At 39.3% G+C, this 25,382-nt stretch overlaps 2 protein-coding genes across 2 annotated transcripts; both read right to left on the bottom strand.

The window, feature by feature from the left end:
* Positions 1-10,078: 10,078 nt before the first annotated feature.
* Positions 10,079-11,275, bottom strand: LOC120113226 (LOB domain-containing protein 37-like). The gene is made up of 2 exons (XM_039134020.3): positions 10,864-11,275; positions 10,079-10,764 (listed from the first exon to the last, which is right to left on the bottom strand). The coding sequence occupies exons 1-2, from the start codon at positions 11,045-11,047 to the stop codon at positions 10,340-10,342; spliced, it is 609 nt and encodes a 202-aa protein (XP_038989948.2). The 5' UTR covers positions 11,048-11,275; the 3' UTR covers positions 10,079-10,339.
* Positions 11,276-17,479: 6,204 nt separating this feature from the next.
* On the bottom strand, positions 17,480-25,174 carry LOC103714946 (uncharacterized). The gene is made up of 7 exons (XM_008802427.5): positions 24,933-25,174; positions 23,994-24,137; positions 21,430-21,528; positions 21,173-21,249; positions 20,783-20,891; positions 18,962-19,290; positions 17,480-17,806 (listed from the first exon to the last, which is right to left on the bottom strand). Exons 1-7 carry the CDS (start codon positions 25,000-25,002, stop codon positions 17,714-17,716), a joined length of 921 nt encoding a protein of 306 aa, XP_008800649.2. The 5' UTR covers positions 25,003-25,174; the 3' UTR covers positions 17,480-17,713.
* Between the last annotated feature and the right edge of the window lie 208 nt (positions 25,175-25,382).

The following is a 25,382-nucleotide window of genomic DNA, read 5'->3' as shown; positions in this document are numbered from 1 at the left end:
CCCAAGCAAGCTCGAGCTCGAGCTCGAGTCTAATATGAAGCTCGGTATTGAGCCCGAGCCTGAGGATCTGTGAAACGAGTCTCTGAGGCTCAGCTCGGCTCGTTAACAGCTCTAATGAGAAGAAGTTTAATGTGATAAGTGCAGGAAAATTTGTGGAACTAATTTTGCCTTGTATGCTCCGATTGCACCGCGGTAGATAAGATAGAAGAACTTGAAACGTGGAGCCCGAGCATACATCTAGCCACATTTGTGCGTATTTTGAATCAATCGACATATAATATAGCTTGGTGTGCAAGTTCCCGATAGGATAACGAACTTGAAACGTGGAGCCCGAGCATACATCTAGCCACATTTGTGCGACTGTATTTGGAATCAATCGACATATAATATAGCTTGGTGCGCATGTAATGATACTGATATAATTATCACAAGAGCATGGGCATATGGTTCAACATAGTTTAGAGTGGATCATTCTTGCAAATTTCGGAGATATTGGTGAAATTGATTATAAGGCACTTCTTTCTAGGAAAACAACTACTCAATTTTCATTTCGCAAAATTAGATTGTCTCTCCTTTTAAATTGATGCCCTCCAAAATCATTGTAAATTTGTAACGACTATTGTGTTAAACCATGCTTGTCATCCATTTTCCAACTACCTTCCACAATGTGAATTAAAGTTTAAGAAAATAATCGACAATGCATCGAGGCATGGCGTAGACTTTCTATGTAGAGGAAGAGAAGGTGACATAAACGTGGATAATTGACACCTTAGGAGGTGGACGAGATCCTGCAAAGAACTTTAGAAGAGTGGCTGGATTTTTTTTTATTCTTTTTTGCTCCTTTTTTATTTGAATAGCTTTTGTAGATAAAAAAATATTAGTAGGACCAGATCCACCAATTCGGCAGTGAACTAGTTCAATCACGAACAACATGCACAAAGACAGATTGAAAAAAAGAAATAAGAGGAAAAATAGAACAATATAGATATGTTGGTTCGTGGTTGGACTGGCTTATCAATGGTGGACCTAGTCCAACTAAAGATTTCACTCAGTGGAGAGCTTTGGAGATGGTGGGATGCAAGCCTATGGGAGTGACACCAATTTTTTGTTTTTAGGACTCTTACAATTAACTCCATGTCTAAATTGATAGAGTGCTCATTGCTTCTGAAATCTTCTATCTAGATTTCTACTCTCTCTTTCCTACCAAAAGGATCCCTGCCTACTTTGGTGCAAAGTCGGTCTTATGAACATTATGTTTTGACCGCTGGTCCATTACATTATCTTCTCGACCATGTTTTTGCCCTCGTTATAGCCATGTTTTCAAAGTGTTGATTCCATAGATTTAAAAAAAAAAATGAGGATGGCTAATAGGATTTTTTTCCTAAAAAGTATGCATAAATATTGGAAGGAGAGGTTCTCTCTCTCTTTTTTTTATGTAATTGTAATACAGTAAATGATGCCCTTGTATGAAGAGATAGCATCATAAAATATAGAGTACGAAGATGGCACTGGATCTTTGAAGGGGCCAACGCATCCAATAGGCATTTATAAGGCTACAAAATTGATAATAATTAATAAAACATACAAAGTGAGCCAGATTCTTGGAAGCCTAGAGGAGAAGAATGGAGTTTCTCTACCTTTTTTTTTAAGAAAATAGAAGAAGCAGAGAGAAGTATAAGCAATTTGGTATTGCAAGTCAACAAGTTGCATGTCATTTGCATTGGCATAAGTTATGGTAATAAAAATTGAATGTTGAGAAGTTTAAGGAGCATATTCTCCATAATTATAGCATTAATTATTAAAGTCTTTTGACATAAGTGCATGGCAAAAAGGTAAGGCATTGCTAGATTCTCTCCAAGACTTCTAGGAAATAAAACCTATGCATATTTAATACATATGCGAATGATGCTAGATTCACTCCAAGGGTTTTGGTGTGTTTCAATTATTCAAACTTCAATATATCACATTTAGAGCTTGAAGGTTGAAACCATCCCAAATCTTTGCAATCTTCCATTTGTTTTTGTTTTTTTCAAGAAAGCCTTATTTTATTTGGACTTTTATGCTTCTGATCCACACCGCACCAACGCATTCTAATCTCTTATGAAAAGGCTCTAGTGGTACCTTCACTTAAACCATTAAAAAACATGAAGGTTAATAAAACTTACTTTAGGAGGAGTAAGTTGACATGCTATCAATCACAGTCAAAAGGCACATGTACATGTCATTAAGACACGATGTTACCATCATCTAACCATCGATATTGTGAGAAAGACTTCAAGAGATCAATGGCTTTACACTCTAGATATTCTATTCTCTTTGATCTGCAATAGCAAGTTCTATTTCTTTTCATGGTACTCGACCTCTCAATGCCTTCTTGGTGGTTCAATTTACACAGGGAACAGCCAATAATTCCAAGGCACATTCCCATATGTCAAAGGAGAGCTACAATATCTCTTTCTCCATCTTCTACATGTCATCATTCTCTTTTTGAATTTGGCTTGCAATAGCCTCACTCCCACCTTCCAGTCAACCAATGAGAAATGCAGCTTGTGTTTGGTGGGTTAGGTACTTCGCATCAAAGTAGGATCAAATCATTCATGTGGATTGTTTAACAAAAAAAAATCAATAATGTAGATTTATTGACCATGATAACTTGAATTAGAGAAATTATATCCTATATAGCATGTAGCATGTGGTTCTACATGCTGCCAATCATATCTGTTTGATTCTGCAGCAATGCACCAAAATGAGTATTTGATGAATGAAGCTCATGGAAACGAGATGATGTGATTGGCAGCGTGCACAATCATGCGGTGAATGCATGGTAGCATTTTTATGCGCACACTTTGATACAATTATTTTTTAGTCCTGACATAGTTGAATCAAATGGTCAAAGATTGAAGAGGTTGCCACTTGCCTTTTGACTTTTATTGGGTAGTAAATTGAATAGGGTGTTACTAGATCATTGTGAATCTAATAGTCAAGGATCTTTATTGAGTCAACGATACGGTAAAGAAGTGAGATCTATGTACCACCAAAAAAAAGAAAGAAAAAAGAACAAGTGATATCTGACTTTATTTCCAAATACGAACTAGCAATGGCTTTTTTTCCTGGTCAACAACCAATGCCTGACTGACAAAAATTTATTGCAGGAGCTCTAAAACTATAAGAGAAAAAAAGGAAAAGACAAAATAAGAAGCAGGGTTGTGTAATTTTTTTTTTTTTTTAGTGCTGCTTATTTGGCCCTATTAAGCTAAATCACTGCCATCCATACACTACTTGATTAGCACATAAAGTACAAAATAATCTCATGAATTTCTTACAAATGCTTGCAATGGACTGAGCAACTTCTTCTTCTTAAAATTTTGACGAAGTCAGATCCAAAGATACACTCTCTTCTTCAAAATAGCAGCAGCAGTAGTGAACAATCTTGGTATTTTTTCCCCGAGTTTTAGTATGAAACCATCGTTTTTCTTATTGCTTTTTCGCTGTAACTGCACCCTCCAATAAGTAATTCTCGGCAAATCATACCTTGGCTTGCAGGCAGCTGAGCATCAAATTGATGTACTTCGCAATCTTTTTATTGGCATCTCTCTATTTTGTTCCTAACTAACACATGAAACATTGCAACATTGAGAAGGCAAAAATTGAGATAATTTTAAATGATGTGGCGCCCCTCGGGATCACACCTTCTCTCCATGCATCACACCAATACCCTCTTGACACATCAGTCGATGAACTAGTTGTTAATTTGAAACCGAAGCAAAATACTCTTTACACAATGAAAGTAATATGGTCAATGATGACCCTTTTACCCAATAAAAACTATTGTTAAACCACGAATCTTTTTACAACGGTCCTAGCATTTGAGACATTACCTTTGAGCAAACTAGGCCTATTTTTCATTTGAAATTGCGGAAGAATCTATGCTCTATTCAGCTCTTTTTTTTTTTTCTAAAATGGATGATTTATACATTTCTAGTGTAAATATATTCAATAAAATCAAAAAATAACAAGTTACGGAGCGCTTTAGATTAACTCTTCCTCACCAACCTATAGACCCTTCCCATGACTCTGCAGCTCTATTGAGCTCTTCATCTAGTAGGAAAAAATATTTTATGAGAACTAAATTGCACGCAGTGTGACCTGAGTGTTGAGGATAAGGGAGTCATGGGAAAGGGTGGGTCGCTAGACCTACACCAAATCGCACAAAGAAATATACCAGAGATATCCATGGATATTGCTGACCTTGTCAGAGCCAAGAGCTATCCAAGAGCCCAGAAACATACCAGAGATATCCATGGAAAGGGTGGGTCACTAGATCTACACCAAATTGCACAAAGGAATGCTGAACTTGTCTGAGCCAAGAGCTATCCAAGAGCCCAGAAACATACCAGAGACATCCATGGATATGTATGCTGACCTTGTCAGAGCCAAGAGCTGGGGGTCCAACCTGGCCGGCCCCATGCCGGATGGAAAGGAAGCAACCTTAGCAGGGCAAAGTGGAATCCACGTCACAAGTTGATATATAAAAACAAGGGAAAACCAATGGGGTTATCTCAAGCCTATGATACCCTCAAGATCCACCATTAAAGCTAATCACATTATATGCCTTTAACTTTTTTTTCTCCGTGCCCGGTGCATGCACTTGACAAGGCTCCACTATCTAGCGACCTATAAAGAAGCCAAAATGGCCGGAGATAAAGGAAAAGGAAGGGAGTAGAAAAGGGGTCTGGAGGACGGCAACTTTTTGTTTGATGTTCCCCTTCTTCCCCTCCTAATTATCCCTCAAGGAAGGGTACGACATTATGTAGTTGGTATAGATTGTTGTGTGTATTAGGTCATGCCTCACCCGGGGCCTTGCTTTCCAGCCTGATCTGGAGCATTTTAATAGTCTTCCTTTGAATGAGGATGCAACCTAGATTGATTGCTTGCGAGTTGACACCTGTTATGAGGTGCATGTCTAAATTAAAAACAAAAAAGGGATTAGCTTTGCTTGGACACACAAGTGTATAACAAGCGTGGATTGTTTACGGTGCATAGGTTGTACTACGGAGTGTTGTGTAGTCCTCGATGGCTGCCATCAGGGATGGACAAACATAGCACTCTACGAGCATATACAACATGCATTGTTTGATGCGCATCCATCTCTTGATTATGTTTATTAAGGGCTGTATAGCACTCTGCAGTGCAGCCCATGCACTGTAAGGAATCCTGGTTGGTGGATAATTGCTAGGCTACTTAATGTGAAAACTACTTAGATAATACATATTGTGTAGATAAAGAGAACATCTAAGTACATCAACGCCACGAGAATTTTTCCCCATCTTTGAATTAGGAGAGATCCTGATGACATTGGAAGATATGCAATGCATGATTTGTCATTGTGTGGCACTTGAAACATGGACTAGAGTTTGAACCTAGGTGCGTAGACTAACACACCAATATGAACCTTTCTCAGGATTAGCTAGATTAGTTTAGCCTTTTCCAACGTTGATACACCTCCTGACATTCTCTCATTCTTGCATATATGGGATACACAAAGGCATTTATATCCATGGCTCTAGTTTAGAAATTGTTTGGAAAATTCAGCAGGACTAAGCTGGATTTTCTATAGAAATCGGATCTGTTAGCTTGCCTAATCTTTTTTTTCTTAAAGGCTCATCTTAGTTTTGTTCTAAATTCCATCTATAGGCTTGTTGGATTGCAGGATAAAAAAACAGATCTATAGAGATTTTTGTTTTTTCTATTGCAGGATTCGGACCTATATTGGGTCGATATGGGTCATATTTAAATAGATTGTATAATTTATGATCCAACTGAAAATCCAATGTAATCCTACTGAACTTTTCAGACTCTTAAAGTGCCCAAGTGACTTGAGACCCAGCCCAATTCCTTCAGCTAGATTAGCTGCATCATTGAATAGATCCATCATTCCTCTCATGTTGATCTAGCAAAGAGATCAATGTTAGTTTTGTCCTTTGCATTTCTTCTCTCCAAGGAAATATCCCTTGCTACTTTCCTGTGGCATGATGGAAGTGCCGGCAGTCTTTATAATTGTATCTGTTGGTGAGGGTGTTCATGGCGCACGTATGCTTTTGCCACTAACAAAAGCCACTCCAAAATAATCTGGACAAGTTTTCGTGCTCATTCATGATTGTAACCTTTTTGCCACAAAGTAGACGTTTTAGTTCAATTTGAAACAACCAAAAACAAAGAAGCATTACGTAGCTAGCCTGCCCTTTGTAATCAGTTTTTTTTTTCTTCCAAATGCGTGTATTTTGCACACTCTTGATGCATGACAAATGTTTGTTTTATTTTAGAATCTAGCGAAATAAGAATGCATCACAAATTGGAAATATGTCTGGTGCATCCATAGCCTAATTTAGATTAGCTAGGTCAGCTGTGTGTTTGATTAATATTTTGATGAATGACAAATTTGGTTTAATGAATAAACTAGTTGCCAATCTAGACATGCCATATATTAAAAATATGTTAATTTCACTTGTATTTATCTAAGATTGTAATATCTAGGCTGATGAAACATCGTGCTTGGAATCATGGGTGCGCACGTGTGCGCGCAAGCTCCCTATGCATAGGCTAGTGAAACATGTTTTAGTATAGCTAACAGTACTAAAGTAATCTCCTGAGTCTCTAGCAGGGCTAGAGTTCCCTATCATCCCAAGTTCATCATCTCCCACTGGTTGGTAAGAGAAACAAGATCAATTAGGGCACACATGGATGTTGGCCCTTGCATCCACTCACCATAGGTTGGTAAACATCATAGAGAACAGAGTTGATAACTTATATGTTATTACAGCATTGTTGTCTAGAAAAATGACCAGGCTAGGTATTAGATTTTATAGTTTGGTTTAGGTTTGGCTTTAGACTTCACAAGATTAACCTTAACAGCAAGATTAGATGCCTGTGAATCTTTAGTTCTACTATCCCCTTTAATGAAACTTATAACACTCCAAAATTTCGCCCAAAAAAACTAGCAGTAAATATTATTTAGATTTTTTTGCCTATGCATAAGTACTCAAGGTCTGCCTAGTGCATAAGCAATATGGGACTAAACACACCTCTATAGATCCTCATATTAACCTAAACAGCAAGATCAGATGCCTATGAATCTTTAGTTCTACTATTTTCTTTAATGAAACTTGTAACAATCCACGATTTTACCCAAAAAATAGCCAAAAAATATTATTTAGATTTTTTGGCTCCGTATAAGTACTCAAGATATGCCCAGTGCATAGGCAATATGGGACTAAACACGCCTCTACATATCCTCATATAATTTCCCCACATCCTCTCTAAGCTAAACATGCCAATCCATTCAAATTTAACTACAAGTACCACGATCGGCTTGTGGTGAGCCCCAATGACTCTGTGCTGCAGTATTTTCTATTCCATATGGGTCATGGTTGGATCCGCTTTGATACTATTTTTAATAATTTAGAACTTTCTCCAAAAAAGCTAACCAAAATGTATTATTTGGATTCTTTGATCCTATATAACCATACAAAATTTACTCGATGCATAGCTGATGTGGGCATATGTCCTCACAATTAACAAATCTTTAAGGCTAATATGTTCTTTATATTTTAAAGAAAGAGTAATCTTTCCAAGTAGGGTGTGGCTTACTAATGATAAATGCAACTTGGAAATTAAGAGGCATACCTTTCCAATTTCATTCACGCATTAAAGTTCAAAGGTGAAGGGGAGCAATTACATATTTTTCATCAACCATTTTAAGCTTTAAAAATTTATCAACCATTTTAAGCTTTAGAAATTTATCAACTATATATTTTTCAAATCCTACATCTTCTACCAGAGTATTCTTTTTTTAGAGTTTTCTATTTTCTATGATGTATAATCATCATCATCAACTTGTTGGCATATGGTAGATGTGGAAGGTTCATGGCAATCTTTAGGTGGTTTGGATTCAATCAAAATGTAAACAAGTTCCAAACTTTTTAACTTGTAATACATTCTAAGTTACCATTATGAGAAAATATCTTAAGCAAAATAATTTTTTGCGGCAATAATATTGATGATACGTACCTCTAACCATAATTGTTCAAGTATTTAAACAAAGTTTATGCACAAGAAAATTGTAAGAAGAAAGAATCTTCTAATCTATGCCATTGTAAAAGCCATAAAACTGATGGAATATCAGAGGCCTAAGCTAGGATTTTTTATCAAATAACCAAAATCTCATCAACAAAACTACCTTAGCTATAACCAGAGATAGTGAGTAGTTACCTGCCACCTATAATTATCTAACAATTAAACTCTATACATGTAAGCCATATTATATCTGTAACAACCCAGGACCTCACCCAAAATGGGTAGCCGGAAGATATTATTTGGATTTCTTGATTCTATATAAGTACCCAAGATCTACCCAGCGAATAACCGATATGGGACTAAACACACGCCCGCACGGGTTCTCACAATATCTCATCGAGATGTGTCCAACAACCATTTCTTGAAATTAGATCCATCATATATTTGGGCTCAAAAGAGTTTTCATCATCCTAAGATAGTTGGGGTGTAAAGTAATAGCTAGGGCCGGCCCAGTTTTTAGGCGACCGAGGTCCATTATAGAAAAGGCCTCAAAGACAAAATAAAAAGAAAAAATGTCCTCCTTAGTGAGTTCGCCTTAGGCCGGCCTACTGTAAGAAAGGCCTCAAAGATAAAACAGAAAAAAAAAAAGAAGCTCTTGTTAGTGAGTTCGCCTCAGGAATTTAACAGCTTTTTAACTATGGCAAAAGCTCCAACCAGTTAAGAACAGGATTAGATAAAATAAGAAACAAAAATGAAATAAGAAACGCTAAATGCAGAAGCGACGAGGAGAGTGGAGAGTGGAGGGTGGAGAGTGGAGAATAGTCTTCTTTCACTTATTCTCTCTCAAAAAGAAAGTCTTAATAAAAACAAAAATGCGTAATCTTAGAGTTGTAATCATCCTTACCTGTGGATTGGACATGTTATCAAAAAAAAATGCATCACGTTCATTCTCAGAATCTTGCTTGGCCAGAATAGCACCATGCCGACATGGAATACTTTCCGCAAATTTAAACCTTGTTAAGGCTCAAACTCCAACACTTCATTCTAATTCTAATTTTTCAAAAAAGAGCAATTTTTGACCTCAAATTTTGTCTTCAAGCATACGGAGGTAAAAAGGACGGTCCGCAATCGATGGATTCCACGTGACGGACACACTTAGAGCGCGCTTTTCCTCGAGTCTATCCCTTAGCCGGCCGCGAATATTTGGATGCGAAAGCGGACGGAAATATCGAAGCCCGAAGCCCGCTGTTACTCGTGGCCGCGGCCGCGAATATTTGAACGCGGCGAGGCGCGACCAACGACGAGCACAATTAAAGGAACCAATCGGACCCCCGCTTCGCTCTCCGATGGACGGGCGAGTGGAGTTGGGCCCCACCTTCGCGTCATCTCCCACAACAAGAGAGAGAGAGAAAGAGAGAGAGGAACCTCCACCCCGCCGAATTCGACGCTGACGTCCGCCGCACACTTAGCGCTGCTCGCCCTTCCGCTTCATCTGATGTGACGCTGTCGTCTGTGGGTCCCATCGACTTTTTTTTTTGCTTTTGGTACATGGGTCCCATCTATTCGGAATGTATAATTTTTAGTTCAACTAGATCTAGTACCATTCAATAGCGGAGCAAGATCCACCATCCAAAAGCCGTCCTCTCCCCCCTCTCGCTACACGTCAAATTCGCGCACATCACCGCACCTAATCCTTCTCTTTTGTTATTTTCTTTATAAAAAATCCAAAAGTTTGGATAATAACGAGAGCTTGGGTATTTAAAATACACGTGTCGTCTCCTGAGTCGTCGCCGGAGCAAGTGGCCACTGTGGCCTCAAAGACACTTGAGTGGAGGTGGACGTGGTCCCGTGCCGCGTCACCCCCGACGCGGCGCGGTGCCAAAGCGTGCCCTTTCCAGGCCCCGGTCGGCGGAGCACCGGATCCGCCCATTCCCCTATTCTTTTCCTCAATTCCACGAGTAATCGAAATCCACGGAAAAAAAAGAGAAATAAAACACAGGCGAGGTAAAATAAAAGGTTTTTATTTATTTAATTTAATTAGGGATAATACACTTCATAGTCAGGGGAAAAGAGCGGTACAGTCACCGCTTACAAGAGGAAAAATAAGAAGACAGCCAAATAAAAAGCCCAGCCGACTACCAATAGGAACTCGAAAATTTTCACCGGGGCATCGAAACCCCCACAGCAACGACATAACTCCGATCGAAATCTCATCTCAGACGAAGAGGTTGTGGACCACCGACATAATTCCGATCAAAATCTCGTCTCAGACGAAGAGGTTGAGGAGGCGTGGCTGGCGATCGCCGCCGCTCTCGCCGCTCGTCGTCACGGACCCCTCGGACGTCATCGACGGCGTCTCCGGCCTCAGCTGCTTCTCCTCCCGCGCCGCGGCCGGGGACCGGGGCGTCAGGCAGAGGTCCAGATCGCAGGGCGGCGCCGGCACGTTGTTGGTGGGGGCGGCCTTTCGCCACTCGACCGCGGAGGACCACGCCGCCGCCCTCGGCCGGGCATAGAGACCGGCCTCCGCGGCATCGTCGAGGTCCGGCAGCGGCCGGAGCGTCCCGCCGCGGAGCACCGTCTCCACAGCCGCCCAGCAGAGGTGCCAGTTCCCGCTCCACAGCAGCCCCACGGCGCCGTTCACCGGGTTGATCGTCCGCCCGCACGCTTCGAACAGCAGCGACTGGAACAAAGCTAAAGATCAAAAAAAGGAGGTTAGAAACAACTTGGCATCAAATCGATCGGAGACCGGGGATCGAAAGCTTGTGAACTGGTTGGGGTTCGGAGGAAAACCAGGACGCTGGGGCTCGGGGACGGCGGAGATGAAAGACACGAGGCCGGCGCGGCCGAAGAATTTGGCGACGAAGACAGTGGCATGCCCCTGGGCCTCGGGACTCTCGATCCACTGGAGACACGGCCGGAGAATGCAGGCCTCGCTGCACCCCTTCCGGAGAATTCGGCAGCCATTGCAGCTCATCCTCCCCTCCTCTCTCGGCGGCGAGATCTCATCAACCGGCCTTCCGGTCTCCGGAGACGCAACAAAACCCTAAGCCTAGATCGGCGGAGATTTCCCCCACACAGGTCAGAGCTGTTTCTCCTATCTCTCACTCCCTCTTAACTATTTTGTGAAAAAAAAATTATTTTTTCTTCGAGTTACTTGGAGAGCAAGGAATGACGATAGAAAGGGAGGAGAAGGAGGTGGTACAAGGGAGAAGCGGGGGGTGGGGCGATATATAAGAGTCACCGGGGTTAGCCTAACTCGATCCTGGTGTTGAGGCAGACGTGGGGAATGGTGCTCGGGTTACCGCCTTGGGGTTGGGGTTAAACGCGTGGGCCGTGGGGGGATTAAGTTCCAAGGACCTGGGGTGCGGGGGCGGCCCCGTGTTTCCGCGGCTGGTCCCCCTCTCCACCGTCCGATTTCCCTGGGGTGTGATTAGCGATGCGCCGAAGAGTCGTACCTTATTCCTATTTTTTAAATTGGTCTTCTTCAATTAAAGCCCCCTCATAGTTTTAAATTTGAAAAGAAGATACTAGCTTTTAGTATTTGGCCTAAGAATCCCGTCCACCTGTTGACAGCCGAGTGGCGTGAAATCTCCTTTCTTTGCAAGTAGCCCCTCAAACTGCTTCTAATACTTAGATAGATCCCTTGTTTCCAACCATTCATCTGCTCTATGGAAAAGGCTAATGACCTCTGAAATATTTTTTGTGTGGGAGATTTCCAAACTGGAGATGATGTGGTGCTTCAGGAATGGCCAAGTGCAAACTTTACTTAACACCCACCTATCACAGCTGTTTTTTTCATAGGCCTACTCATATCCAAGTTATTTGGTTGTTCCATCCATATCATAGACGGTCATTTATAATATGACGAAGAAACATATAAAAAAAAAATGCTCACTGGATTGTAGGTATGACGGTCCATCGTTCTTAAGAGCTTGATAGAGTCTTATCTATTAACTTAAAGCTTCATCAAGCATTGGCTGAAGAAAGAGCCAAATCCTATTGCTCATAAGATTCTTTTAGATCTTGATGACCCGGTGGTAGGATCCTTATCTTAACATTAACCAATAAAAAATCTCCCAACTCTTCTTTATGTCATCTAACCGAAAAATATTTTTTTTTTTTTTTTTGGAGGGGGTACACCGGCAGCTTACACTAATCTTGCATGAGTGCTACTTACTGCGTTAAGGGATAAAATACTCGATAACGGTGGAGAGATATATACAAAATAGATCCAAATTTTCTCTAAGACGATAAGCAGCAAAGGAGTCAGAAGCTCTGTCCATCTCCCGAAAGACATACCCAGTCTGAAAGATGTCACACGACATTAACTGAACAAATTAAATGCCGCTTTCAGAAAGATTGAACCCTAGGTTTTAGTCTCAGCGAAATAGATATAAGGGGGTTTAATATAAAAATTCGAAGTTAGTCAGGCGGCTAGATGCAAATATATACTCTCCTGTACTGGATGTACATGGTACCTATCTATTTTTATCCTCTAGAACCTTTGGCTGTGGTCCCAATGCCTTTTCCTCTGTCGAGAGGACGAGGATGAGCCGTGGAGTCCATGATGGAGGTAACACCATGGGGGGACAATGATATATTCTCTTTGAACAAGTTGAGAGTGGGAAGGGTTCCCTCAATTATTGGAATCCCGTCTCGGTGACAGGCACGAGCTTGTTCATGGGATAGGGATGGCGAGTACAATCCCCACCAGGTGCACTTACTTTTTATACCTGCGGCTTATAAATTTCTTGCTTTATTTAAGCATTGCAGTTTGTTTTCAGCGTCAGCACCACCATAATTTGCATTTGTGCCTTCGATCATCAGTTTAGGCCCCTAACATATTCATTGCATCATTCAAATAATCTACACATACAATAAGCTTTAGGCATATCAAGTTTGCTTGCAGGTTGTTTGCAAGTCGAGCACTTTTAGATCTGCAGGTTTAATGACTCATGTTTAATTAAACACTCTCAAGTGAAACAGTATGAGTAGAACATAAGTGATCTCCAGTGTCATATAGGATTATTATGGCAAAACTTAACAAAACAACTGCACTTGCTTGTGTTATTAGAAACTTGAGATATTTCCTTCTTATTAAAAATATATATCTCCAGAAGATGGTTTCTACTAAAATCTTCTCAAACTTTTTTAGTAAGCTAAATTCATATGGTTGCATTAAAAGTGAGCAGCGGATTTAGCAAAGATCAAAGGTTCATTAAAGTCAGTAAGCAGGTCAAGCCATGCATCTTGGTGCAAGACAAAGGTTGACCAGCTAGCAAATTCGAGACAACCCGGAACCATATTTTCAGATCAGGCTAGGCATATGTGATCATATACAACCTAATAAGATAAAATAGGCCCCTGGAAACCCGGCCTATTGCTGCTTCTTTTTGGAAGGATTTGAGGGAATGTGCATTCTCTTGCTCGAAGAAATCTGTATGTGTAGTAAATGAGAATATGAATGTTTGTTCAGAGAGCCAATATCCACATTTGGAATGGAAACATCTACTGTCACCATCAAGCCAAATGTGCATATTGGTGAGGGCTTACATCATTGTCTACCTAAAATCAAGCCTTTATGTTCAATTTTTAAGGAGTAGGTTTTTCGTTCCATTGTTATCAAAGAGCATTTTTGTTCAATATAAGCATATCTATGAGCTTGACTACCAAACAAAATGTTTGTGCCCCAGAACTCACAATTACGGCCACAAGTATGCAGAATGTCTCTCACTTAGCATACCAAGCAGCAAATTGACACTTGTAAGCCCTCTCAAATTTAACATGTATATCCCTATGAAAACTCAGAGCCCAAAAGCCTCAATTGAGCTTAAACTAATGGTCGGCATGTTGAATAAGAGAAAGCACCAAAGATGGTGACCACTGATCCACATGAAAAAGGAAGAATTAGTGGATTTGATCCCCTATTTGATAAATGAACTCCCACTTTTTATATAGTCTACTCATTTGATTTCTCTACCTCAAGAGCTGAGCTAACTGATCTCAATTTTTATTAAAAAACAAAAAGAAAAGGATCAAACAATACTTCTATTAAAAAAGGGCATGCACAAGAGTCCCTTGCAGACAAATTTTAGAGTTTAGGTACAGACAGAAGCTCAGAAGTGTGCGTGTGCAGTGCCCTTATGGAGAGACAGGTTGCAATATTCAAGTATAAGCAAAGATTTGGGACTTGAAATAATTTGCATTATAATAGTGAAGGCATGTAGATACAATGTAGCCAAGGTATATCATTAGAGGTCTGTCTAAAACATCATGATGCCTGAATTTTTGATACAAAGCTGCCAATTGAACCAACTAGCAACCTTGGTTGGTACACCCCTATTACATGACAACAAGCTAATAAGAACCACAATCTGACCCTAGCAGTCCACATAAAATGCTCGACCTATATCGTCGCAGTAAATAGTAATGCTGACCCACTTAGGTTTTATTTCATGACTACATGTCTCGGGAAATCTGGCGAAGTGCCGAAACCAAACTGGCACTAATGATTTGAACCAGAACCTCCGAGGCTCATCCATGAAACCACAAGTCTCAAAGATATAACATGTGGAGGACAAACTACGGAAAAGGGGTACAAACTTTACAAGAGACTTGGCAGCAATGGCTGAGTCAATAAGACGGGAGGAAGAAGAGAGCCTTCCACATTTAAGATTTCCTAAATAAGGGCGACCTGCAACCTGCTAGCTCAACAAAAGCTTCCTTGCATCTATTTTATAATCAACGAGAGATTCCTTTGGTCTTTCCCATGGCTGCAATTTGGATTGGCTACCTCAAAATTTATTCAAGCCGTACGGTAGTTTCTTTCACGTTGGCCCAACAAGCAATCTAACTTGGGGGGGCTTAGATTGACGGTAACAACTCAATGTTCAAATTGGGTCAAGTTCAAATAGAGGCTTGGCCAACCCAACACAGTTTGAGCCAGACTTTCTATCTTTCGGCCCAAACTTAGCCCGTGTTGTAGCTTATAATCATGATCCATCAAACTTTTTAGATTAGTCACAAGTTGGGCCGTCTGGGTTGGGTGTCGGTTGGCAATTTAGTTGGCCCAACCTTCTTTGTAACTGGACTTCATTTTAGTCCAGGACAGGTCTGGCAATGATGGGATTTTGATCTCCAAAGGTCCCAAATTGTCCCAGCTCCCTAAAGATTGAGTGGGCTTGGCTCCATCGGGAAAGTGGGTTGGATGTCGTCCCAGTGCACAGTAGGTTCAATATTGGCACCTTCAAGGGTCTTGGCCGCTCTGTTGTCGATGGATGGAAGGTAGGACAGATAGGCTGATGTGGGTAGCTACAGATAGGTCTAGAGTGCGGGCCGCCGACTTGCAGGTGGTGATGGGAGGAGAGGCTACTAGGTAGTTGGATGGTAGATGGATCTGGAGGATGCGAATACATCCTCAGATGGCCCTATTCCTATGGAAAGTGGCATGGGGGTGTCTTCCAACCAGAAGCGTGTTAACAAGGAGGGATGTTAGAATTACGCCGAGCTATGAATGGTGTTCGGATGAGGAGTCCATTAGCCATGCTTTACTTGGATGTCCAAGGGCGGTGCAGATCTAGAGTTGGGCTGCCTTGGCCTGGTCCTAGACTACTCGATTAGCTGAGGACCTTCTCCATTAGATGAGGGAGGCTATGCAGAGTTTGAGAAGGGCAGCTTGGGGGGTGATGAGTGCCTACTTGGCGTATCAGGTATGGATGGATAGGAATGCTTGGGTGTTTGACAACAGATGGGAGGCACCAAGGCATGTTGTAGAAAGGGCTCTTATTTAGGCTGCTGAGGCCATCAGGGCCATAGAGATAGTTTCATCTAGGATGGTCGGGGACATTTGAGACTCTCACCTTGCTGACTCAGCGCCTAGGTTCGTTTTTGTTTTATGGGAGTCCCCACCTTTGGTCATCTCAAGGTGAACTTTAATGGTAGTGCGATTGGTGATGGAGATAGAGTAGAAGTGGATTTTGTGATCAGAAGTTACAACTCACAGGTAATTGTTGCAGGCAGGCAAAGCACAAATGGACTGTCAGTTTTAGGGGCGGAGCTTAGAGCAGCATGGAAAAGTATCTCCTACGCGAGATGGCGACTAAAAGCGAAGCATATCATCCTTGAGGGCGACTCGACCACGGTGATCGATTGGCTGTATGAGGAGGGGCAGAGGGGGGATGTGAGTCTCTTACTCGGTGACATCAGGCGGATGGTGAGAGACTATAATGACTTTCAAGTAGTGCATATGTATAGAGAGATAAATAGGGTTGCCGATTGGGTTGCATCCTATGCAACACAGCACTTCGAAGGGATTCTATAGATTGACTGCTGGTTGTACCTATACTAGAATAGGGTGAGCAATCGTTGTATCCAAAAAAAAAAAAGAAGGCCTCATCTGGTTTGGGAATAACTTGGAATCCTTGATAAAATCTATTTACCTAGCTTTATTTAGCAAAACAACTCTTTTAGCATTCCATTAAAGCATAAATAAAGAAGGATTCTCTTAAAATTAAAAAGATTTCTTACGTGCATATCCTTATAAATATTTGAAATTGCATTTGTACTCTTATAAATCGCTATTTTCATATATATCTTTAGAAATTATTTCTTATCACATATCTACCCTCAATATCAAAGTCTGCTTAACTAGCAACTAATTCAGCAATTTTTTTTTTTACCTTTATAGATGTTTTCTTTTTGCACATCTTACTCTATTAATTTTAGTCTAGGTTATTTCAATTTTAAACAGCTCGTTTCTTGATCGCATTGGATCCCATGTTGACTGCAGGATGGACATACAAAAAGAATATAACTTATAAGGGTAAATATAAAAATATAAAATTCATGAAGATATACACATAATTTCAGATATTTATAAAGATGCATATGAAAAAAAGAACCCTTGGCTGATTTTTTTTTCCAGCATTCATTAACAGAATTCAAATTTTTTAGCTATATGGATTTATTATGGTTCAATAAAAATAAGTACCATAATTAATTTGTTAATAAATCTGCCTTGTAAAATTAGATTAACCATAGTCAAGAAATTTATGTTGACTGAATTTCTTTGCTACGTGGGGCAGATCACCTGAATGCTTGTTCCATTATGCAGTTTTTCTAGCTAGGATCATGGAGACAGAATATGGCTCTTTCCAAGAATTGAATTTACAATATAAGGAAAATATAAACTAATCTTAGAGTTTAGCCATTTGTGGCATATCATATTCTAAATAATTCATCTGGGTTTTGCTCTTTCTATCATTGTTTCTAAATTAAATTTACTGTTAGCTTTCCTTTACAAGTTTAACTATGGCCACGAGCAAGCCCCTTGACCTGCATATTTGAATACTTTAATTGGTGCTTCAAGTGATCAGAGTCTTTCATCAGTTTTGGGGTCATTGGCAAATAAATCAAGTGAGTGTTCTTTTTCATTACATAACCATAAATTTCCTGCCCTTCCAGACTTACTATTTAGCAAAATGTTAGTTTCAAAACATTGATTCCTTCAAAATTTGCCCCTGCAGGACAGCTCCAAGATGTTAAAGACATGTCTAGCCATAAAAATTCGACAAGAAACTCAAATCTGTCTTCACAGGATAGAGAAACTAGTCATGACCATAGTATGCAGCTTCTGATTTACTCAATAGTATATCGAAAGTGTGCGATGATGCTGCAAAGAAGGGTTCTGAACACCACAGGACCAGAGCCAAAGATCCATTTCTACACTCAGCACCTGCAAAAGAAGATCCATTTGGAGACTAGCTAGTGCATCTACTTTAAAAATTAATACCATGAATAAAGTAGATATCAAACCCAAGTTTATTTTAGTGTCAATTCTCCTGTAATGCTAAGAGCAAAGTAGATATCAAACCCAATACAATTGTGATAGAATATGTAAAATAAAGTAGCATACTAAATAAGCTCAATATTTTTTTTTCCTAAGTGAACTGCAACTATTCAACAGAATTCAAATCAGGACCATTTTGATTTCACCTTGGTTTTGGTGATAAGAGCCCCAAGACTGAATGCATCACTCATGCTGAGGCTACACAGCTGACAACACCTCAAACCTTCAGCAAAACGACCCTTCTAAATTTTATTTGAGAAGTCTTAAGAGTCTTTTTGCTACCCAAGAATTATAGTGTTCACAAAATTCATATTCTGTGAGATATGTTGCCCAAGAATTAAAAAACACAGAAACGGCTACTCTTTCTATCTAGAAGCTACTGGCCCATTCTTTTCTATGGCTGACTAACTCTTCATTAGAAGAGATCTTATAGGGATGGGGTTTGACTCCCAATATTAGGAAATAAAGATGGGTGGTGACATATGAGTTCATCAAGTACTGACCCAGCTATCTTTCATAATACCCAGCACCAACTACCAACACCATCACACCTGGAAATACTCTGGATCCATACCCAGGGATCCATTGGCTTTATGAGGGGGAAGAAAACAAAATAAAAATCTATGGAATTGTATTTTCAAGAAGTTTTAGCTTTTCATGCAGTTCTGGACTGGACTTCTATAGGGTAAATCAGCAGACACAAATTCCTGGACGCTAGCCACCTTTATTTTTTTGAGCCAAGGTATAGAATAGTTTTCTTGTGCTTTATTAACCTACCTTATTTCTATCTTTAATTAAATTACTACTGCAACATCTCTCATATTGAAATATAAAATTTGAAGAGTGGTCTTTTTAAAGAGAGGCAAGCGCATTTGCAATCTCAATGTATGTGGCATTTGTTCACTTTACATGATAAGAAAAAAAATTACCTCATGAAGTACTTTAGTCGGACTAAACTAAAGCATACCAAGCATGCAATATATGCTTAACAGTGGACATCACACATTCAAAAACAAGAACTAAAACAATAAATTGGTATACCTGCTTCCTGAATTTTGATTCAATTAGTTCTCTCATTTTTTCCACAGCATGAATAGTGCAAGCACGTATCTCTACTTCCTCCTCACTGCCAGGAGCTATTTCATCATTAGAATCAATAGAGCTAGATAAGGCTGAACTATATTTCAGCACACCATTCTGCCGGAGTACAGCAGGGATGATATAGTCTGCAAATATTGTAATGGAGCTCATGTCGTAGAATCTTCCATATCCTTGACCCTTGAAGGCACCCCATAAATCAGCAGCAAAAATTTGTGCCCTTTTGTATAAGAAAACCTGGTGACCCTTGTATAATGAATGATCTCGAAAACCTAGCTTAAAATACACCAGAGTTATGACAACATTTTACACCAAAAATGTAAACAGATAAAAATGCATGCAGCAAAATGTTATCTACAAATTAGACTCAAGAAAAGAAAGTTTAGAGCATGTAGCTCAACTAATAATAATATTTGAGGCTTTCAGGTAATGGGATTAAAACCAACTTCAATAATATAATTAAGTCAAAAAAGGGGGAAAAATAATGACTACAGTTGCAAGACATAATATGGAAATTATAAATGCAAGAGAGAACAATGCTCATGTTATTTCACAAGAAAGAGGACACTTGAAATATAAAACTAGATTAGAGTGAAATACATAATAATTTGTTTACTAGGAAATTTCCAAACTGAATCCTTCTCTCAGGCATCTAAATTGACTCCATATAATGTTCCACTGTTTGATATTCCTATCAAAGCCTCAAAGATTCCTATCATTCCAAACATCAGATGTTTGGCAAGAGTATTTTTGACCTTGAGGTCATGGATTCATTCTCCAATTATCTCATGAAAACTCAATATTTTGACAAGAGTATTTTGACCTTAAAATAGAGCTAAGTAGAAAGCACTGATAGTTATCTCATGAAAAATCAACATGAAAACAAGTGAAAAAAGAGCAGCATCTATGTATATTGTTCAATAAAAATAGCATATACACAGATGCATGTTACAATGATCCCAAAACAATAAACATAAATTTCCAAAAACCACTATATCCTGAAAAACCTATGTAAAAATCCTCTACAAACGCACTTCATCATGGTATGCCATACCGATCCGAACTGGGCGATACGGTGCATACCGTACCATACCGGTTTGATACCGATATCTAGTACGGGTAGTGTACCGACATTCGGTATGTCAAAAATTTTTCATACCATACTGTACCGACACTGTGCTAGCATAGTACCGATGCGGGATCCGGTACCGAGACGACGAATCTTGCACTTCATCATATAAAAACAATATTTGATTTGTAAAAATGCTACAAAAACATTTAACAAAACCACATCTGTAATTCTTGGTCAATGATATCATGAATCTTTCAGAAATTTGACATCATCATATTATTATACAATTTAATTCATTATCCTTGTACAAGCATATGGATTGCCAGTTGAAAGTAAAGAATTTCTAATATTAATGAAATTTCTTGGATGTAAAGAGCCTAAAAGATATATGTTAAGTGGCACCATATACGCACGATAAGAGACCTATCTAAAAAGGTTTTTCTTCCATTAATGCTTTGGAGCAGTTGAGTCTGGATGCTTGCTTCATTATTTCACAAAAAAGAATATTGCTAAGTGTCTTATAAGTTTAAAATTTGCAATATTTTCAAAATTTTCTACATGTTATCTGATATCTACAGGCTTGCAAATATGTTAATTTGTTACTTGGAGTTCATTGAACTGACCAATCAACTTCTCAGAAGTCATCTGCAGACTTAACGAAATGACAACCACAAACAACAAGAAAAGCTTACCTGGAAAGTAACGTGCAACAAGTGCTACTAGAGTGACAGCAGAATTTCCACAAGACTTTACAAGGTTAGCTGCCTCACCCTTAAAGCTTCTCTCCAGTTCCAGTCCAACCTGAAAGGAATTAAAGCTGAAATAGAAATGCACTAGAAACTTCCTTAAATAATTAACTTATTTTTGCAAGCAACAGTGTCTTTGCATTTAGAAAAGATAAATATGATTAACACACCCTAATCCAAGGATCTAAGAAATAAAATGAAGCTAAAAGAAACACAAATAGATAGACGATTAAGAGGCAAACATCAGCGAACAGAAGAACAATGATAATGGTTCAAAGAAAAAATGCAAATAGTTTTATTTTTTGACTTGTCAAGAAAGGACAAAGACAATAGTACCTCATGCAACAACCGTACTCGTTCCTCCTCTAGCGGAAGTGGGCGTGGCCACTTCAACAATTCACGCAGTTCGGGGCCTAACATTTTTGACAATTTAATTCCCATTTCTAGAGCCACATACAAATTCTCATGCAATAATTGCTAGCAAAAACCATTACAAGTGCACATAACTTCTTAAAAATAACCAAAATAAGCCCAAGGCTAAAATTCACATAAATGATTGGCAGGAAGTCAAGGTTCAAGGATAAAATAGATACCAGTATAACTCTGCAGACGATCTGCATCAAGGGCAGATTTGTCATTCTGCAAAGCTGCCTTCAAGCCCAAAGCCAAATGATCATAGCTCAAATCCTTATCTGGTTAGCATAAGTAATTGGAGCATCAAATCAGTAACAGTTGATTGGGGAAAAAAAAAGGAAGAAGAAGAGGAAGAAAGAAAAAACAAAAGAAACGTTGATATTTTGAATACTAAATGGAAAAAAACAGTGCATTTGCAAAGAGAGGGTTCAATATAACATAATTCAGTTAGACATGCATCTTGATATGTTTTGCACTGCTGAATATCTTTGTGGTCAAAGAAATTACATCATAGCATGAGGCAAATGATCACATGACTTTTTGCCTTTTAAGCTTTTTTTTTTTTTAATTTTCAAGATATGAAGTTTTGGTATTGTCATGGTTCTTGGCATGCTGCAGGTGCACTTTCCCTGCTCAAACTACCACCCACCTTGCTGAGAATCTACTCCTAGTTAACAGTCCTCGAGACAAATTACATATGACCTTGAAAGTTTATGGAGAAGTCTTGAGGCAAAATTATTCCGATAGAGAGGTGTAGTCAGTCTGTGAAGCTTGGAAATGGTTACAAGGTGGGGAAACAAACCATGGATAGACTGAGTTTTGGGGGGAAAAGGTAAAGGATACAGCTGGAGGAGTATAAAAGTTTATCATAATAATATGTTCCATACTACATACAATAACATCATTACCCACGACTTCATTTACCATCAGTATCACAGGTTCTGAAATTAACCATCCATCATATAAAAGAGTGCACTCACCAAAATAAAAGAAATCACTCCCCCTCATCCCAAAACATATCTGAGGGGTTTACCCAGTTTCCAATTCTGAAGTACCGGTGTAGTCATTATCCCAACAGCTTATATAGGACAGAGATCATTTTCCATGATACATTAACCTCTACGCTGCAATCAAATATTCAAAGCAGAGAAGAAAGTATATTAAAAGGAAAAGAGGCGTAAGTAAAGGGACATATCAATGCCAAGCTCACATCATAATCTGAAGTCATCAAATATAAAATTAAAAGTCCAAACCATATGAATGTCAAGAAAAGGCTCCATGGAGTATACCACCAGCTGAATTCAAACATGGGAGCTCTCACATGTGGAATGGAGTGCCAACTGGTTGAGTGAGCTTAATAGCATGTTTCTGAAATGGACCATAAATATCCGTAGGAATTTGTTAAAGAGTAAACCATAATGATCATGTTTGTGATGGTTCTTCTCAAAATGTCATGCCGAAGCATGGTGAAATTATTCAAGGTGAATGGATAGCCAGTATTTGAGGGTGATGTGAGGTGACAGCATCAGTAAGATAAACTTCAGTAAGCACATTAGGTGTAGAAAAGGAGAAAAGAGGTGTCTGATATAACAGTTGTAGACATGAAGGATTAGAAGAAGGTGGAAGATGAAGGGGCTAAGGAGCCAAAGAAGGGGAGCATGCTCAATAGGTGTTGCTTCAAGAAGGAAAACGTTATAACCTAGAATAGAAGAACCACAGGACTGGATAACCCAGGAAGAAGCATAAAAGAAAAGTTCTATTTAAAGCCAGGGCTTGAGTAAAAATGCTATACATCAAGTAAAGGGACAGCAACAAGAAGCAGCCTTGTGCTCAATATTGCATTCAAGAAGAATGCATTGAGCAAGCCAAAGATAATAACTCATGATGATAAGGTAATGGATAATTTGCTGATCTTGTACAGAATATAAGTTACTGCCCACTTTGATCTATGGACATATTGCATGCTTCTTCGAATTTGCTCTTCCAAAGTTGCAGATACGGTCCCACCAAGACACTTCAAGCATTTCTGCAAGCATAATGCCCTTGCCATTTCTCATAGTAGTATATTCTTCGTATGAATATTTCTCAAGGGCAATTTAAGGTTTGTCTAAAATGAAAATCAATCAGCAAAGGTGCAAGCATGTTGAGTTTATTAAAGTGGGAAGACACAACATGAACAAACTAAGGTGCTTAGTTAAAACGTATCAGCAACTTTACACTAGGCAAAGCTTGTCAAATTCTGATTGATTTTACTAGGTTACTCCACGTGACACAAGCGTATAGAGCTACAAGCATGTTCGTCAATGAAAGAGGTGGAGAGGAATTGCAAAACTAGCTGGGGAAAAAGATAAAAAAGATATCTTGGTTTATGGAGAATATATGTTAATTACAAAATGGATATGACATCTAATTAAATATCGGCTACATAACCAAAAGGAAGGACGCTGCCTCTGTGGATCTTATGAAAACCTTAAAATTTCCAAAAATTGCTCAAACAGCATGATGCAGCTTCCTCACAACAGACAGTATTTAATAGTCAACTTAAAATCTTAATAAGGTTAGCATAAGATGAGCTACATGAGCATAATGAAAATGAGATCTTTTCAATATCAGAGATAATAAACACAGTTCTAACACCAAGTGCTAAAACTTTAACTGTGATGCGCCATAACATAACATGCTCCAAATAACAAGGGCAGTTGAATGTAAGGATTGGTGTTAATTGGAAGAAAGAAAAATATACCTGGCCAAAAACAGAAGTTCAATGCGTCCAAAACAAATAGGTACTGAACTGAAAGTGGCCCATTGTCAAAGTAATGAATACCCTCAAAATTCCATTCAACTTTTGGAATTGAACCTTGAATATTGTCCACGACTTTCTCGAGTTCTGACAAAAAAGAAAATCGAATGAATTACATAATAATTAGATGAGCATAATACTGATTGTACTTCAAAGTGCAATAACCTATAATCATCCCAGAAAAAGCATCATAATAAAGAATGGGTGACTAAGAAAAAAGTGAAAAGAGTTAAATGGTATGCTGTTCGCATATGTCAAAAAAAATTGGGAGCACATAAGTCAACTGGTCAAGAGTTGATCACAAGGAAGTAGCATCAAGACTAGGTATCAATTCCATCACTGAACAAAGGAAAATCAAGGGACTAGAAGGTAAATAAATGCTAGGACAGCAGATTAAGATAGCAGTTGGAGGTTAAGGAAATGAATGGTCAGCTTTTAAATTCCTCTGGAATTCCATAAAACAGAACGAATCTATAAATTCATAACAAAGATTTCTTCAAAGATTAAACATCAGAAAATCCTAAAAAAATCCAAAACAGAGCAGAATCAAAAATAAAAATTAGAAAATAAAAACAATACCTAAGATTGGTCTACTTCCAAGCAAAAACCTCGAAATCTTCCATCGATATTAGCCGGCTCTCCCTTCCACAAAGTATTCTCACTCCAAATCCCTCAAAGAAGAAAAAATAAAAAAAGAAAATAAACAAACCAAACAGAACAAAACCACATAGCGATTCGCTTATATACAAATAATCCAAAATATGAAGATTAAGCGCATTCATTCCATCAGAGATCATAAAGAACAACAGAAACAAAGAACAAGAACCACATCTCTAAACCCTAACCCTAGTTCGCATATGAGACAAGGAAGGCAAGCGGCACCTGAGGAGTCCACCTTCACGTGAGAAGCGCGGGTCACGACCCATGCTGTGGTGCGTCTCACGTCCTCCATTGCCCTCCCCTCTCTCGCTCTCTCGTGGATAAAAATCCCACCTTTTTTTGTCCCCCTTTCGCTCTAAAACTTTTCTCCCTTCTCCCTCGCTCTCTCGCCCTCGCTCGCTATCTCTTCCACGAGGCGAAAGATGAGGATTTTATTCGTCCTCGGAGTTTCCCGCTTGGAACACGAGCGCAGCCCTCGGACCGGTCGTGAACGAAACTGAAATGACCGGTATGCCCCCGAGAGGCATCGAGACCGCCCATCCCGGGTCTCGAGCCTCGTTGACTCGAGTCTTCTTGTCTCGATTTGGGTCTACTAGGGCCGGCCGGCTCCGCGGTTGCCGTACCCAGATATGGAAATATGTTTTTACTGGGAATATTTTCTTTGGTCGCTGA

The sequence above is a fragment of the Phoenix dactylifera genome, chromosome 15 (genome assembly GCF_051530095.1).
Source record: "Phoenix dactylifera cultivar Ajwa chromosome 15, Ajwa_hap1_PhDact_Kaust_v1.1, whole genome shotgun sequence".
Lineage (NCBI taxonomy): Eukaryota > Viridiplantae > Streptophyta > Magnoliopsida > Arecales > Arecaceae > Phoenix > Phoenix dactylifera.
This window is presented reverse-complemented; position numbering and strand designations above follow the sequence as displayed.

Excerpts from the sequence above, each read along its gene's own strand:
- LOC120113226 (XM_039134020.3), bottom strand. The coding sequence starts at position 11,047 with ATGAGCTGCAATGGCTGCCGAATTCTCCGGAAGGGGTGCAGCGAGGCC. Across the intron at positions 10,765-10,863 it reads CCCCGAGCCCCAGCGTCCTG|CTTTGTTCCAGTCGCTGCTG; the intron begins GTTTTCCTCCGA and ends TTTGATCTTTAG.
- LOC103714946 (XM_008802427.5), bottom strand. The coding sequence starts at position 25,002 with ATGGAGGACGTGAGACGCACCACAGCATGGGTCGTGACCCGCGCTTCT. Across the intron at positions 24,138-24,932 it reads CGTGAAGGTGGACTCCTCAG|AACTCGAGAAAGTCGTGGAC; the intron begins GTGCCGCTTGCC and ends CTTTTTTGTCAG. Across the intron at positions 19,291-20,782 it reads TGTTGCACGTTACTTTCCAG|GTTTTCGAGATCATTCATTA; the intron begins GTAAGCTTTTCT and ends ATTTTAAGCTAG.